Source organism: Carcharodon carcharias, chromosome 1, assembly GCF_017639515.1.
Source record: "Carcharodon carcharias isolate sCarCar2 chromosome 1, sCarCar2.pri, whole genome shotgun sequence".
NCBI lineage: Eukaryota > Metazoa > Chordata > Chondrichthyes > Lamniformes > Lamnidae > Carcharodon > Carcharodon carcharias.
The window spans coordinates 31,834,476-31,853,079 of NC_054467.1; the positions used below are offsets into that span (position 1 = coordinate 31,834,476).

Sequence of the window (18,604 nt, forward strand, 5' to 3'; positions counted from 1 at the left end):
ACAGCAATTGAGAGGTGGTTTATAAATGCTGATCTTATCAGCAATGCTCATAACCGAAGAATGAATATAAAAAATTGGGGGGCAAAATTAACAAGGCAGGTTAACAGGGATGATAGTGGGTGAAGACAAAAAGGTCTGAAATTTTGTGACAAGGAATCATGTACACATTATAGTGCAAAGCAGCAAAGTGAGTGGTTGGAAAATTATAGCACTTTTTATTTTTTTTTAAAAGTTTTTTAATCTTTCATGGGATGTGGACATCGTTCCATGTAAGGATAATTGGGTGGTCTAATGAGTACAAGCAGCAACCATTTAATGACTACTGCAGTTGCTAATGATTTAATTACTGTAAACTGGTATCTTTGGACCAACAAACTTTTGAACATCACTGAAAGTCACATCTAACACACCAGGAATTGTATAAGTACCATGAAATGAATGCAGTTGAGCTCACCTATGGACTCAAAATCTAACAGCCACCTGATCTGGCTGGGATGCTGATTTTTCAGTTACCTCATTTTGAGGAACAGAATACAAACCCTACTAACATATCAGCGATACCCAAGTGATGAGAGTTGGCTGTACCTCCTTCACTCGGCAGCTGACATGAACAGACACTCATGTCAGGCCAGCATGTGGTTTGAGCCATGGAACGTTACCATTGCTGGAGTTCTTTGCCAGTTTCACAGTTGTGTGTTCATGATAGGCTGAAAACCTTTATTCAAATCCACTCATTTGCACTCCAGGTCTGAAGGAAGGGCCCGCCCCATCCTCCGCCTCTACAACAACAAAATCCACCACTAACGCCCAACAGACCTCTCCTCATGTGAGATAAGAAAGAAAGGAGGGACTAGGGAATTTGGCACGTAATACTCGGCCAATAACTGCTGCAATTCTGGCAGTCAAGCAGCCAATCAAGGTGGCAATGTGTGTGATCACACATAAACAGAACAAAACTGTGCTGGATTATGTACAAGTGAAACTGAAGCAAAGGACTACGCAAAGCAGGAGGCAGAGGTTGGAAAAAACATTTCAAAAGACAGAATTCTATAACTGAAGGGGTTTGAATTCTGCCAAAAGGCAGGAATTTCTCATCCCTGGATGAGCTATCAGAAGAATTCTGATAGTCACACAAAAAGTCATGAAGTGCAGAACATACATGCTCAGTGAAAGCATGATGTAGGATTAGTTAACTCTCTTCTAAAAAAGAATGCTTATAAATCTGGTTGGTATTGGCACTAAGGATTAAAGAGATGCTAATAGATTGGAATGATTAATTGCTGCAGCATAATGGTTAATGTGCCGCTGAGCTATTGTCTGTGAATAGCTGCAAGCCCAGGTTGAATGTTGGAACATGACAGAATGATAAATGTTCTGGAGTTGTTAAGGATTTGCTGGCAGGAAAATGGAATTCAGTAATAATTATATATCCTGTGAATGGAATATGTTTGATAGGCACAGTAAGAACAAGCTTGTATATCTATTGAGCCATTAAGGCAATAAAATGCTTCAAGGTTCTTCACAGGGGTATTATAAAACACAATTTGACATCAGGCCACAGAAGGCAATATATAAGGGCAGATGGTCAAAAGGTTTGGTCAAAGAGGTAGGCTTTAGGGAGCATTCTAAAGAAGGAAAGAGGTAGAGAAGGAATTTCTGAGTTTAAAGGTCTAGGCAGCTAACCATGGTGGAGTAATTAAAATTGGGGCCAATGATAGATCCTTACGGGACACCAGATGTAACAGTGCAGGAAGGAGAAGTGGGGCAATTGCAAGTGACACTCTGGATACAATTAAATAGATAGAGAAGAATGGAACCAGGCTCAACATTGAACTATAAACAGAATTGTGCTATGGACTGGAAACTAAACTGAGACAGATTTCAAATCTTTTATCAGTTGCTAGAGAAATCAACTTCCAAATTCTGAGCTGGATTCAACTTCAGATCCCAGAGATTGGAAAGAATGATTGAAATCACTGTGCTACTATTTCATCCATTGTAACTTTTATATTCAGTGAACGGTGCCCGCTAAATCAACAGAGCAGTTGTAAAATTGCAATGTCAGCACAAGGAAGAAGACTGAAACAGCTTGATTGTTTGCACAATTGGGGGTCATAACAGGTTCTACAACATGGGGATGCTGCTGGGTCCTCAATTTTAACATTGCAGGATGGAGCTTGAACACCAGCAGCAGCACTGAATTACCCATACATCTTCAAGATGATTCCTACATAGTTGTTCAAAAGTTACAACTGTCCCATTATTTCTGGCCATGGATTTTAATCAAGAAGCAGTTCACATTCTAATTTAGCCAAAAACACCACTGACACCAGAAACTTGTTTACCTTAAAAAGGACATATAGTTCTTCCAGTTCATCTATAGTGAATGATGTGTCTGTCACAATAGCTCGAACCTAGATATAATAAAGAAATTAAAAATAAAGCATATATTTAGAGTAAAAAGCAAATACATTTTGTACTCTATTTGGAATTCAAATGAAACAATTCAGAATATTTGCAGAACTGCACTCACAACATTACGCTTTGTGGTGTCTTCAAGGGTCTGGATCACTCGTAGTCGCTGCTTAAAACGCATCTGCTCAATCACATCTGCTCTGATACTACCAAATTTCTGAAAAGATAAAACATGCACTGAATATACTGTATACTGTTAACAAATCTAAAATAACCCTAGTAATGATTGATGGAAGCTACATTTCACAAAAAGAGAAATCAAACCAATTCATATACTTTCTAAAGTACAGAAAACAGGCTTATTTGCAAATCAGTCATGAGCACCTCACCAATTGTGACGTAACAACAATTTCTATGAAGCACGAAACAACACAAATCAAGGCTGGTTGGATGCATAGAAGCCTTTATTTGCCTAAACATTTTCTAGCCTAGCAAAAGGTAAATATAGTATAACATCTTACATTTTGAAGAAAATGCTGAAATTTTGAACTTATTTTATGTTGCAAAGCACTGAGATTTTGTTTGGTGGCAATCAGACATTATTGGACTTCATACTTTCCCTTGTGATGCATAAAATTCTTGAAGTGTTTCACCAACTCATGACTCAAAAAAAAAGCACAATATACTTCTCTACTTTTGGCAGTTCTCTAAAGCTCACCCCCAAGTCTTTCAGAAGGGAAATGATTTCTGCATCAGTCATCTTTCCACAAATGTAGTGCACAACTATATAAGACATACTATTCTTATTCTGTCTCTGCTCACCTTCTCTCCATTTGTTACACGAGTTTGGTCAGGCAGAATACAATAGAAAGTCTGTTCTCGTCACAATTGTAAATCTACATGTACATACATATACAGCATGTTTTTCTCCACCATGCTCTCCAATATCTTCTATGATGGTGATCCTAGCATCAAAATCAGATATCACATGGATGGGTAGCTACTCAATCTGAGGCAACTCCAGGCAAAGATCAAGGCCTCCAAGGCCATACTTTGTGATTTGTTTGTCAATAACTATGCACTAGCTGCTGGTTCAGAGTTGGAAATGCAATGTAGCATGACTTGTTCTCCAATGCATGTGACAGCTTTGGCCTTATGATCAACACAATGAAAACTGTAGTAATGCACCAACCAGGTCTAGGAAAGCTCTATCTTGAGCCCAAGGTTTCAATCCATAAGCAGAACCTGTCAGCAGTGGATAAATTCACTTATCTCGGCAGCAGTCTCTCTTGAGCCATCTATATCGACAAGATACATAGAAAATTTGCTAAAGCAAGTGTAGCCTTCGACAGACTTCAAACATCAGTCTGGGAATGAAGAGAAGCAAGGCTGCATACCAACCTGAAAGCTGAAAGAGAAGTATTCCTGCCCACTCTGCTCTACCCATAAATGTCTTGGACTGTGAACAAGCGCCAAGCCAAGAAGCTCAACCACTTTCACTTCAGCTGCCTTCAGAAGCTTCTGAAGATCAGGTGGCAGGACAAAATACCGGACACAGAGGTCATCCACACCATGACGAGACAGTTACAACTGAGTAGGGCTGGTTATGTAGCCAGAGCACCTGACACTCGCTTACCAAAACAAATCTTCTGCAGAGCTTGAACATGGGGTGTACTTTCATGGCAGTCAAAGAAAGCAATATAGGGACACTTTGGAGCCTTCCCTTAGGAACTTTGATATTGACTTTGAATCCTGGGAGAAACTTGCCAAGGATCGCTGAACCTGGCGCAACCAAATAAAAAGCACTGCAGCCTCCTTCGAAAGCAAGTGCATATCAGAGGCAGAGGGAAAATGCAAGGTGGGGAAATCCAGAGCCAGCAACTTGTCTGAAACTCAAGTCTGCGGTATCCTGCCCTATTTGTAGCAGAACCTTCCAGGCACAGATCAGTCTTAGAAGTCTCCTACGTACTCTAGGAAACACTCCAAATAATGAATATGGTTATCTTTGCCCCAAAGGACAAAGGAAATAGTAGCTGGATATTTTGCTAACAAACCCAACAACATGCCTCAGTCCATTTATTCGCAGTGGGTTTGTCAATCTCCCATTTTTCACTGCACAGCTTTTTGTTAATAGGGGATTTTAAAAATTTTTTAATTGGATTTAATTTTCTAATGACACAAGAGTTCACATTATGCTTCAAAGCCTTCCACAAAAAGCTCTTTGGTAACCTCATTAGCCTTAACTTTCAACAAGCAATTCCAAGCTGGACTTTGTGATTAACCTTCCTAAACAGCATTTCATTCACACTATAGTTTCATGCTTAATTTCCTATTCCACTTCTCATTCTTATGCCCAATCCTCATGAAATCTTCATTTGTTTTCAAAAACATTCAGAAATGCCACATGCATCCATATGACTAACTCTTGAATTTACAATTCCTTCAAACCATTTAAAACATCTATTTGCTTGTGCAATAAGTCACGCTACTCTTTGTGCTAAGTGATCTTGAAATTTGATATGTATTCCCTCCTCACCTACATTACACCAACAAGCATGGGAAATAACTGGAAACCAGATCAAGATAGTTTTTGACACATTGATCAATGAGCCCAATCAGATTGCAAGGTGAAAGCTTAAGGTTCAAAGATGGAAAGTCTCATTAAAGCGAGGTTTCAATGCACCACACTTGCACATAAACAGGAATTGCACTAATTAAACTGCAATAAAGGGAAAAAGGGGCTATGGAATTGGTTGCATTAAGACATGGGGGAGAATTTTCCCGTTGGCGAGGTCCGCTCGCCAGCTTGTAAAATGATGCGCAGTGACATCGGGCGGCCGTCCCGACATCACTGCATGTCATTTAGATTGTCAGTTCGGTGGGCATGTAGGCAAAGGCCTATTAAGGCCATTAACAAAGTAATTAAAGCTGTTAAGAATGCTGCCCATCCAACCTTAAGAAGGTAGCGCCGTGAGCTGGGGGACTACCTGATGCACCACCACAGGTAAAATCCCAGTAGGCAAGAGAGACAGTGCCCCACCATGCCACTCAGTTTTACACTCCCAATGCCTCCAACCTGCTGGGCTGGGGTAGATAGGGTAGGTGGGAGGGGAGTAAAATTGCACCCAGTGCTTCTACAGTATTCTTACGCATTACATGAATTTTTGCACCAAAACTTTCAAAGTAATTTGCTTATTTTAACATTTTAGACATTGAACAATGATAAAATAAAAATGCAGAATATTAGCAGTGGATAAAATAAACTGACATGCCAAAATTCAATATTTTAAATCCAGATCCCAGAGTCTGGGAATTTACATAAACATGGACAGCATTCATAACTAAAGCCTGCAGTTACGCAAAGCTACATGACATGCATTGTCTTTTCCTTCCTGTAGTGATTAATATATAAAAATGGAAATTACAGATTTGCACAAGAGAACAATTATTTCTAAATTCAAATAGTACTGAAATAATTAGCGTACAATCAAGAAACTGGCTGCAATTTCGGAATTGTCTAAAATGTTTTAATTTTGGAATCACTGTAGTTTCCCATAAATTCAATAAAAGACAAGCATACACAAAAAAACCATGTCATTTATCCCTCAGCAACAGCTATAGGTATACTGCAGTATCTATTACCTCAGTATAATGAGGCATGTACTAAACCATGTAAAGGGACTGAGCTTCCAAAACTGTTTCTAAATATGCATTAATTTTTTTTGAATATACACATTTAATAAACTTCTATTTACATACACGAAGTCACATCTTTCTTGTAATTAACTCTGACCAATCTTGTAATTTTAATCATGGAAAAATGTGAACAAGTCCCTCAGAGGTCTGGTTTGAATATGGTTAGTAAATTATTCCACTAATTCAAGATAATCTCGCCTAACATTTTTCAGTAAAGAAAACCAGCGAGGGAGTTAGAACACTAATTCTCATAAACATAATGGGCGGAGCAGGCTCGAAAGGCCGAATGACCTACTCCTGTTCCTGTTTTCTATCTTTCTATGTTTCCTCTATTGGTTATCAATAATGATATTGTCACTAAAAACCTGTTTGTTTTATATCAAAAAATGACTGCGTAATGATTAGGCTGAAGTCACTAAAGTTTTGAAATGTTGTTGTTTAGTTTTTTTTAAATTACTTAAACAGCAGTTCCTAAGATGGCCGAACAGCTACAAAACTACCCTGCCATTTACAAAGCAATCAGAATTGAATTGGGCTGTTTAGAAACTTAAACAAGTGCGAATGAACCCATCTTCTGAACCATTCACAAGGCATCCAGACATAACCTGTGTACTCAGTGGGGTGTGGACCAAGCCACTAGACTCAGCCACTTTGGACATTGGACCTCGGCTGAGAAGGGGACCCCCTGCCATGTAATCTCATCACTTCAAACAATAGATTTTGAATGAGGGTTCCCCAGCTTGCCGTGACTACGTTTGGAAACTAGCCAGTTTGTGAATGGGGATCATGTGATAAGCAAGCTAACCCTTGTTTTGAAAAATTGCTTTTCAAGGTCAGTGTGCAAAGACCAAAGGTGGTATTTTCCAGCCCTGCCCAAAGGTGGGATCTTCCAGTCCCGGCTAAGTCAATGAACTTTTGGCTGATTCACCACATCTGCCAAGGCAGGACCCACCGCAAGTGGGCCAGAAAACGGCAAGATGACAGCTTGTGGTCCTTTGTCTCTTTCTTCTCCCAAGCCATTCTGCAAGTGTGTCTTTTGACAAGCCAAACACGGCAGACAGTGTCTTTCAGATAAATCAAGCAACTGCTGACTCCAGTAGAAGAGACAGAAATCATCCATCAACAATTTAAATCGTCTCAATACAGAATCTGGAAAGCTCACCGAACCCAGCCTGAAACCGTCCAAGTCATCAATCTACAGGATCTGTAAATGATTGACTTTTGTTTGGGACTCTTAAACTATTTACCTACCTTCCCTCTTTGTAACTTACTTCTGTTTGAGTGTGCGCACAAATCTCTTGAATCCATGTGTGAGAGAGAGTTGGAGTGTTTATTATTTTTGCATATCATGTGTAGGGTACAAAAAATATAATTCTTTTTATTGCAAAATTTACCAGAAAGCCTGTCTATGAGAGTCTTTTACAGTCACAGCACTTAGACAGTTAAACATGCACTGAATTGGCAACTGAATTCTTTTAAAACACCTATTGAGGTTGACCAAGTGGTGGAGAGGGGAGCCATTCCACTACTTCTTATCTTGCTGCAACAATATTGTCAAGAGAGATGATTTAGTGTAGTACACTATTTAGGCAAAATGATATGAAATGGGCATGTTGTCACATGATCATTCCTTTACTGATGATCTTCTTTCAACCTCCCCAATGCCTCTGCTGTCAAACTGCATGTCCAATATTCAGATTTGGATGAGCCACAATTCCTTCCAATTACACACCAGAAATACAAAAGTTATCATCTTTGGTTCCTGTCACAAATCCTTGCTCCCAATTCCCAAACCATTGACTCAGGCTGAACCAGGCTGTTTGGAACCTCAGGGTTTTATTTCTATGAATTCTAACCTGAACTCATATTGTCCATCACAAAGACCATCTGCTTACTTGCACCTCTATCATTGTCAGTCGCTGCCCCTGTCTTGGTTTCTCTGTGGCTAAACTCATCTATACTTTTCAAAAACAGAAACAGAAATATTAGGAAAAACTCAGCAGGTCTGGCAGCATCGGCAGAGAAGAGCTCAGTTGACGTTTCGAGGCCCGTGACCCTTCAACAGAAGTTGAGTTTTTCCAGGTATTTCTGTTTCTGTTTTTGTTTTGGATTTCCAGCATCTGCAGTTTTTTGTTTTTATTATCTATACTTTTATTACCTCCAAACTCCAATATTCCAATGGTTTACTGGCCAGCCTCTCACTTTCCACCCTCCATAAAACTTGAGTTCATTAAAACTCTATTGCTGATATCCTAAACCTTGCCAAGTCCCATTCAGCTATCACTGTTGTGCTCTTGGACTACCAACGCTTCTACTTTAGAATTCTCATCCTCCTATTTAAATCACTCCATGGCCTCGCCATTCCCTGGCAATAATTTTAATCAGCATGGAGGTGGCCCTTGACAATGGGGCATCCCACCTCAGCCTTTTGTGCGGTGCCTCATCACATTTTTTGGTCATCTGTTAACTAACCAGTGGCCATCAGGGCTCCCGTCCTTTTAAAGGACAGGCATCTGCCCCCAGGAGTTGCCGGCAGCTCAGCGGTGCACTGAGAGTGATAGCCACTGCTAGGACTGTGCCTGGATGTCGAGACTGCCATGGGAGCTGGTCTCAACCACCCTCTCAACCAGCGAAGTCCAGTATGGGGCTCTTGGGAATGGTGAGGCATGCTTCTGTGAATGGGGGGAGGGGGAGGATGCATCAGGGGAAACTATTGCTGCCAGAAGGCCCCCTCCATGGGCCACAGAGTGCCAGGATATGAGGGCACAACCCCCATGCCCGTAAGGAGGCCACCAGGGTTTACCAGGTGGTTTCCCTACATGGTGCAGGGCCCACCCACCACTGGGAAAATCTCAACAGCGGCAGAAGGAAGCCTTCACTGGCCACCTAAGTAGTTCAATTGGCCTCTGAGCTGAAGACCATCTGCCTTCCCTGCTACTAGTAAAATGCCATGGCTGTGGGAAGACAACAGACACTTCACTCCCATTTTTAGTATTCCAGCCACCCCTAATGTTTCCTGGCCTGTTCCAAGAAGGCTGAAAATCCAGATGCCCCTCTACCATACAACTGCCCAAGAACTCTGCACTCCTCCAGCTCTGGCCTTTTGTGTCTCTCACTCTCTTTGTTCCACCATTGGTGGCTGTGCTTTCAGTCATCTAGACCCTAAGCTCGAGAATTCCTTTTAAACCTTTCCACCTCCTCTCCACTTTTGAACAGCTCTTTAAAAGCCACCTCTTTGACCAACTCACCCATTCTATCACCTCCTTCTTTGACTAATTATCAAATCTATGTCTGATTCTGTATGCTGGAAACACTTAGAAATATTTTCCATTGTTAAAGATATAAAAATACTAGTTGTTGCTGCTGCTGTTATTGAGTACACAATGTTGAAGGAAGGAAAGAACGCATTCACCTTTCATGACCTCAGAACATCCCAAAGCACTTTACAGTCCAGTTGATACAGTGATATTCCACAAACAGTAATGAATTTAATGATCAGTTAATTTGTCTTGGTGATGCTGATTGAGAGATGAAAATTGGCTGGGATATGATTTTTTGGGGGGGAGGGGGAGAGAAACAAAGCGTCACTGAACCTTGTGCATCCACCCAAATAGGCAGATTTCTGATTAGCATTGCATTTGAAAGATGGCACTTTTACCAATGCATCAGTCCTTTGGTACTGCAATGGAGTTGGTTAAACTCAAGCAGTATTCCTATGCAAATTTGGCTCCTTACATCTTAAATCTACCAATCTGAACTCAATATGCATCCCTATGAAAAGGGAGAAAGCACTCTGCATCTGGCACATGGGAAATTTTAATTCTGTGAATTTCACAGATGTTTGGTTTGGAGACTGTTGAATATGGTGACAGCTTTCCACACAGTTAGATTTTGAACAAACAAAAATCAAAGATGATTAATCTGGGGTGGTGCGGGTTTAAAATCCCATTTAATGGACTGTTTTCTGTTAAATAGAAATCTAGACATTACATCTTCTTTAATTAACTGTAACATTCGTCAGCTGTTTGTGCACCACAAAACAAGTAGTGAGAAATGGACATAACACAAAGGGCAGGGGATTAGGCTTTTACATCAAAAGCTTATGATTCTGGTACACCTTGGGTAGGGACTCATCAGTTTTTAGGCTTGTCAGCCAACTCAGCATTCCACCAGACAGTACAGCTGAGATGAGGGTGGGATTTTCATTATATTGATCCTCTCGATGCTTAATTTCTGTGGCATCAAGTTGTTCAAATCATAGGTTCATGACTTCCACAAGGAATGGTCAAGAAAGAGCCACTGTCTTTTAGGCAAAGCACAAATAAACATTTGAAGCTTCAGGACTAAAGAGAAAAATAAGGAAGTAAGATTAGTTTTGGATTGTTCTAGTGAAGAGAAAGAACAAACCCAATGGGTTGAATGGCTTCCTTCCCTGCTATAAATTTCTATGATAAACATTTACTTATTTTTTGTGTCAGGTGTAAGTTTCCGGTATGCTACCATTTAATTTGGTGACATCACTGTGATGGTTTGTATCATAAGGGTGTGAAGGATTTTGCAACACACCATCAGCTGTCTGCTATCTAAAAATGCAAACGAGACAGTATATTTTCAATATGTTGCAATAAAGTTTCACTTCATTGTAACAGACATTAATCACATGACTTCGCCAAATTAAACTGTAGCACCCAAGGGCTTAGTCTTAAAATGTTAAGATTTTTTTAAAAAATGGCACTAAGGACAACAATTAGGGTAAATTATGTGGGCAATTGCTTGTCTTCTAGTTACTTCCATCCTCAAATCAACAATGGACAAAGCACTGAGCTTAACAACCTGCGCAAGATGGATGATTAAAGGATACAATCAATAATTGTCATCGAATCATCCAGCCTATCTGCAATTCAGTACGTGTGATTATATAACCTTTATACAGCTTTTTTTTTAAACTTTTCTGAACTTGGATCATCCTTATTTCTGAATGTAATTGAATACAGTCAGACATCAATAACATTCAACAAAAGTCCTCAACCACCACAGACCAATTTACCCAAAACAGATTTCACATTAGGTATGACTGAATACACAGCTAGTTACTCACATCATATGAGCTCCTGATTAATTTGAAGATATCAACTTCAGGGTAAGGATCCCCATCATCACTGAGAAGGGAATGAAGATGAGGAATGGGTGGCAATGTGCTGTCCTTGTTCGTCACACTGTCCAAGTATCTAGAGAACCAAAAGAGTTCATGCTGTGAAACTCTTCATTTCATTAAATAACAAAATTAAAGCTTATGTCAGTCTAAATTGGGGACATGGGTTTCTGTTTTCATGACAATTGACTATCAGATCATTTAATAGGATAGTTTACTGATAGCTGAAATTTCAGCTTTTTTAAAAAAATAGTCTTCTAGTATTTAAATGCCAATTAATTTTTCTTGTGATAGTTAAGACCTTACACTGCATGCAGTAATTTCTCCCCATGTTATTAGAGTTAAGCTTCTCATAATAAAGAGCATATATCCAAGGTTAATCAATGCATTTCACATTAGTATTAATGCAGATAGAAATTACAATAAAAGAGCCTAAACAATGTATTACTTCTGCCATCTTTAAAGAATTATGTGGTACAATCATTTCTTTTGTTGGGTCAAATTGAGCCAAAAGAATTAAAATAAGTTATTAGACATGGGAATCAAAGATAACTGAAAAAATATCTAACTTATAACCCAACCCAAAAGAAATTTGCTGGCATCAAATTTTTATTTACCCACTTTATTACACAATTGTTACAACAAACTGATAACCAAAAAAGACCAAATAATAATTAACTCACTTTCCAAGTATAGTCATGGCCTCTCCATCATCTTTACAATTCAACAACTTGTGAATATTAGCATCCAGCACAGCAAGAGCGAGTTGAAAGATCACTTTAATTCCCTCAAAAAAAAAGCAGTCCACAACAACAACTGCACTTTCAAAAGGCATTACACTGAGGAAGAGTGTGAGGAACCAGGACAGCGAGATGGTAGATATAACACCCAGATACTGCATACAGTCATAAAGCTGTGGCACATAATCCCTGGTAAGCTCCTCAAACACACCTTGATCCACCAATGCTCCTATAGAAAGCATCAACAGGATAAACAACATTAAGTGTTCAGAATAACTGGTTCAAGTTCACATTATAAAGCAAAGTATTTATAATGCAATACATTTTCCAGATTTTTCACATTAATGTACCTATGTTTTAAATCTGTCTTACTGCCTCTCCCAGGAGATTACATGCTTCAGAGTGGAAAATGAATGTATATATTGTCATGCATAGGGCACCACAACTATATGGGACAGGCTACATGAGCCTTTTCCTGTCCTGATACTTTTATAAGTAAGGGAAGAAGAGAAACAAAAATATATATTAAAAATAACCTTGTCCTTCTAGATGGTAGACATCGTGGGTTTGGGAGGTGCTGTCGAAGGGGCCTTGGTGAATGTTATGATAACAAGAGAACTTGTCTGGCCAACATAGCATGTGGTTGAATCATATTTTTTTCAGGGCAACTAGGCTTTGAGATGAGACGTTTTGCTAGTGCTGCCCACATCCAAGGATAAATTTATAAAAGGTCTGCAGTACTGTGAGGTGGTGTATGCCCAATCTTTAGAGATCCTTCATTATTTGAACAAATTTAAAATTTTTTGGGCATTATCTAACTTTTGATCACTCAAACTTTGCTTATGGGGATGGCATGATTAGTACTGTATTGGAATGCTGAATGGTTAAGATTAACTATGCTGATTAGAAACGTGTACTTGTTTGGCAATGATTAGAGTACTTTTCAAAACAAAAAAAGGTACAAAATTATCACAATAGCCCCAGCTGTAAGAACTATACATGGTTTTGATATAAAGTTTACTTCAATTTATGCTCAACAAAGAACTGAATTCCACATGGCATTGAAAGTTAAATAAATGAACTAAAATTTGTTGTGCTTATATTATATTGCACCAAGGTTAATTTTTAAAATTCACTCATGGGATGTTGGAGTTGCTGGCTAGGTCATCCTTAATTGCCCTTGAGAAGCTGGTGGTGAGTTGCCTCCTTATACTGCTATAGTCCATGTAGCGTAGGTACACCCACAGGACTGTTAGGGAGCAAGTTCCAGGAGCTTGACCCAGTGACAGTGAAGGAACAGCGATATATTTCCAAGTCAGGATAGTGAGTGGCTTGGAGGGCAATTTCCAAGTGGTGGTGTTCCCATGTGTCTGCTGCCCTTGTCCTTCTAGATGTTAGTGGTTGTGGGTTTGGAAGGTGCTGTCTAACGAGACTTGGCAAGTTCCTGCAGTGCATCGTGTAGATGGTACACACTGCTGCTACTGTTCATCAGTGGTGGAGGGAATGAATATTTGTGGATGGGGTGCCAATGAAAGGGGCTGCTTTGTCCTGGATGGTGTCAAGCTTTTTGAGTGTTGTTAGAGCTGCACTCATACAAGCAAATGGAGGGTATTCCATTACACCCCTGACTTGTGCCTTGTAGATGGTGGACATGCTTTGGGCAGTCAGGTGGTGAGTTACTCCTCGCAGGTTTCCTAGCCTCTAACCTGCTCTTGTAGTCATAGTATTCATATAGCTAGTCCAGTTCAGTTACTGGTCAATGGTAATTCTGAGGATGTTGACAGTGAGGGATTCAGTGATGGTAATGCCATTGATATCAAGAGGCGATGGTTAGATTCTCTACTGTTGGAGATGGTCATTTCCTGGCACTTGTGTGGCACAAATCTTACTTGCCATGTGCCAGCCCAAGCTTGGATGTTGTCCAGGTCTTGCTGCATTTGGACTGCACCGTATTTGAGTCATTGCAAGTGGTGCTGAACAATGAAATCATCAGTGAACATCCCCACTTCTGATCTTATGATGGAAGGAAGGTCATTGATGAAGCAGCTCAAGATTGTTGAGCCGAGGACACCACCCTGAGGAACTCCTGCAGTGATGTCCGGGAACTGAGATGATTGACCTCTAACAACCACAGCCATCTTCCTTTGTACTAGGTATGATTCCAACCAGCGGAGAGTTTTCTCCCTCATTCCCATTGACTCCAGTTTTGCTAGAGCTGCTTGATGCCACACTCGGTCAAATGCTGCCTTGATGTCAAAAGCAGTTACTCTCATCTCATCTCTGGTTTTCAGCTCTTTTGTCCATGTTTGAACTTAAGCTGTAATGAGGTCAGGAGCTGAGTGGCCCTGGCAGAACCCAAACTGAGCATCAGTGAGCAGGTTTATTACCAAGCAAGTACTATTCACGACCATTTCCATCACTTTACTGATGGTCGAGAGTAGACCAATGGGGCAGGAATTGGCCACATTGGATTTTTCCTGTCCTTTGTATACAGGACATACTGGGGCAATTTTCCACATAGCAGGGTGGATGCCAGTGTTGTAGCTGTACTGGAACAGCTTGGCTAGGGACGTGACAAGTTCCAGTGCACAGGTTTTCAGTACTATTGTCAGAATATTGTCAGGGCCTATAGCCTTTGCAGTATCCAGTGCCTTCAGCCATTTCATAATATCACTGGAGTGCATAAAATTGGCTGAAGACTGGCATCTGTGATGTGGGGGACCTCTGGAGGAGGCAGAGATGGATCATCCACTTGGCATTTCTGACTGAAAATTATTGCAAATGCTTCAGTCTTATCTTTTGCACTGATGTGCTGGGCTCCCCCATCATTGAGGATGGTGATATTTATGGAGCCTCCTCCTCCAGTAAGTTGTTTAACTGTCCACCAGCATACGCGACAAGATGTGGCAGAATTGCAGAGGTTAGATCTGATTTGTTGGTTTTGGAATCACTTAGTACTGTCTATCGCTTGTTGCTTATGCTGTCTGGCACACAAATGGTCCTGTGTGTAACTTCACTACGTGACATTTTTAGATATGCCTGGTGCCGCTCCTGGCATGTCTTCCTGCATTCTTCATTGAACTAGGGTTGGTGGTAATGGTAGAGTGGGGGATATGTTAGGCCACAAGTTACAGGCTGGAATCAGAGTTGCAAGCTGGAGTCAGGGCCAGTGGCTCTGGAGGCAGGCCCAAGTTAGCAACAGAGGTGGGCAGATATCAAGGCCGCCAGGTTAGAAGGCCCGCTTCCATTTACTGAGACATCAGCCCAGTTCAACTCATGGCTGCTATCCCTCTAGCCCTCAGATCTCATCCTCTTCACCCACACACCATGCTTTCTCCATGCCCCCACATATTTCTCAGGCAGCTTCATATTGCCTCCATAACCCCATGACCTTCCTCCCCATGCCCCTTCCATACCCACTATTCCACTATGTATAGAACCAATGAGCGCCATTGGCAAGTCTTCAAAATGCTCCTTGAAACTTATGAAATAAGCAAACAAGCATTGAAAATCATCTTTGAAAGAACTGCTTATTTTACAACTTCATAAAAAAAGTGACAAACACAGTTAGAGCCTCAATGAAAATAAACTTTAATCCTCTTAACACCTCCTAATCTTGTCCAAATAAACCAACAGGTATTGAAAAACCACACAAAAAAAAACTTATTACAACCTCAAAGCCTTCACTAAAACAAAGCAAGCACCATTCCCCCTAACTTTGCAACTATGTAAACATTGTCTAAAGTTCTCAGTTCATTAGCCATTGTTGGAGCTCAGCCAAATGTTCATACTGAGGTCATCTTGCAACTATATCAAAGAGCAGATCAAAACAGATGGCCAAACATCTACTTTTCCAGATGAACTCTATGAATGCTTGGCTGAGCTCCAAAAACAAACATGGACTTGGCCATTCAGGCATGTTTACATGGTTGCAAACGGGGCATGCTAGCTTTGTTTGTTTGACAGCTTTATGAAGTTGTAATATATTACTTTTTATTTGATGCGGGACGGAATCTCACATCTTCCTTGTGACGAGGTTGGTGATGGGGGGCATTTAATCAGGTGTGAGGATGGCAGGACAGCCGTCCCACCCTGCTGCCAATTGAGGATTTAAAGTGAGCAGTTAATGTCCACTTAAGGGCCCCATTCCATCGCCTTATATTATAATCCTGGTATTCACAGGAGGGCTCGCCATGCTGGGAGCACAAGAAAACTTTGTTTCCACCAAGTGGGTGGACGGAGAGGGGGGTCCCTCATTCAAAGATATTCATACTTGCAGAGTGTTCATTGCAGGTCACTGGATAACAAGCAGAAGCAGAAAGAGGAAACTTGACCAACTGTAGGAACTCACAGGTGTTGTAACTGATTATAGTGGCCTTGTCATCATCTCAGTTTCATTTGAGATAAGCGAGCATAATACAGAAGAACCAAATTTGGGTTTTTCCTATTCTGTACTGTTTAGTTGACGTTCCGATGAAAGCTCAGCAATCTGAAACATTAACCCGGTTTTCCTCTCTCTACAGATGCTGCAAGGCATGCTGAGTATTTTCGGCCTTTTCTGCTTTTATTCTGGTAATTTAAATTCCTTATTCTAGCTGAAGACAGATCCAGTAACCATCACACTTCTAATAATGATGCTGGTACAATGTGTAAAATAACTACAAATGTTTGAAAATGGAATTAAAGTTGGCCAAAAAAATGAACAAGTTGAGCAACTGAAAAGTGCTTTCTTTCTCCTGAAAAGCTGTTTTACTGCCATTTATCTGGACTGAGCTTCCTGAGCAACTGGGAAATAACAGATGCCAAAGAAAAACATGTTTAAAATTTCTCCAAAGTATGTAATTGTTTTAAACCTATTTCCTCTGACTCCAAATTACTGCAGGAATTCTGTACACATGAATTAAATTCCTTCACTAACTGTACAGAAGGAGGAGCACTTCAAAACATTTAACTTGGTAGTGGTTTTGGTCACTTCTCTTGCTCCTACTACTGTTAAAATTTAGTGACTGCAGCAGGGCAAAAGTTGCAATAGCAGATCCGCTTTTGAAACAGCCTTCTGTGGATTAAGTCTTTGTAACATCAGATAATTAATGTCAACATCTCAGCCAGCAATGAATTACCCAATTCCATCAGTGAAGGCATTGCTGCTGAACTCCAAATGAGTATTTTCATGTTAAATTTAGATCTTTGAGTATAAATCTGATCATGACATAAAGAAAAGGATAAAATGATGATTGAAAACTGAATCGACAAACATTGCTTTGCTTCTGGGTGTGATTACTAACGATTTCTACTAGGAAAATTTCTATGTTACATAGAATTAAACTAAACTCGAAATAAAAAACTGAATTCCCGTGGATTGCACATTAGGAGTCAGTAGTCTTCAGGTGAAGTAGGGTTAGAGAGGAGAGGGTAATTGGAACATGGTACACATATATAATCCATGTACAAACATACCCATTTTAAAGCCAAACATTATTATTTATGTTTATATAATCCAAATACTGAGTTCATTTTTAGATAGCTCGAGAGGCAGAGAAATAGAGCTAGTTGGAGTGTAGTAGGCTCTTTGCAATATGGGCTGAGGAGCTAGGAAATGCAGAACTGAGGAGCTTTAGAGTATAATTATAGTATGAGGAGCTACATACATGGTTTCCATTATAAATGTGATCATAGACACTTAGAATGGAAAAAGTTGATTGAAGAGCCGTGAAGATGCAAAACGTTTTATCAACAAATATCAGAGATGTTTAATTTGCAACTTAAAGGGGGAAAACAGAAATTGTTCAGTTCTCTATGAAGCAAATATATTTCTATCATTTTTACAACATTATAATGAAACAATGCCAGTCATAAGTGATGCAACTATTTCAGATTCTCTCTTGGCGCTGGGTGTTGATAAACATTGTAAAAAGATCAACCTGAACAATTTTACAGAGAAAATAAATGGTTCCTTAATTTATGAATCAGTTCTAATTCAACATAAATAATTGAGTCCTTTGCCATCAAGAATCATGTTTTGCATTTCAATAATTAACTCACCAACCACTCTAGTATTATAGTAGTCCGGCAACATCCGTTCACAGAGTGCTACTAGCAACCAGAAAGCTTCTTCCTCTTTTGCATATAATAGCAGCACTGAAGTGACAATGTTCATTGCCTGTATTTGTAGATATAGACATTATTCAGTAAGAACATTATTCAATAAGAAGTTGTACAATCTATTCTGTATCAAAATCCAATTAGAATACTTTTTATATTAGTGGTGAAAAATACAATAAAAAATTACTCAACACTTAGTAGGTTGGATTTTTTGAACGCATGAAAATTAGACAAAATTAGTTACCATTGAATAGTATCATAAAATTTTACAGCACAGAAGGAAGCTATCGTTCAGGCTCTATAAACAGCTATCTCCTTAGTTCTCACTTTTCCTCTTCCAAATATTTACCCACTTTACTTATTAATGATTCGTCTCCTATTGGTACTTTTTGTGGGCTTTAAATATTTAATAAACCTTTGCATAAAGAAAAATCTCCTAACCTCTGTTCTATATTTAAGGATGTTAAATTCATGCTACAAATACAGTAACCAGTGAAAA

General features: G+C 39.8%; 1 protein-coding gene across 4 annotated transcripts in view; it reads right to left on the minus strand.

The window, feature by feature from the left end:
* Positions 1–18,604, minus strand: part of tbc1d9 (TBC1 domain family, member 9 (with GRAM domain)) — a 72,306-nt gene that overhangs the window by 13,364 nt on the left and 40,338 nt on the right. For all 4 annotated transcript variants that reach the window (XM_041190679.1, XM_041190678.1, XM_041190680.1 and 1 more), the window contains exons 11-15: positions 18,046–18,163; positions 11,947–12,232; positions 11,210–11,339; positions 2,534–2,632; positions 2,346–2,414 (exon numbers count right to left, since the gene is read on the minus strand). In XM_041190679.1, the coding sequence (XP_041046613.1) occupies positions 2,346–2,414; positions 2,534–2,632; positions 11,210–11,339; positions 11,947–12,232; positions 18,046–18,163 (702 nt within the window). The remainder of the gene's footprint in view (positions 1–2,345; positions 2,415–2,533; positions 2,633–11,209; positions 11,340–11,946; positions 12,233–18,045; positions 18,164–18,604) is intronic.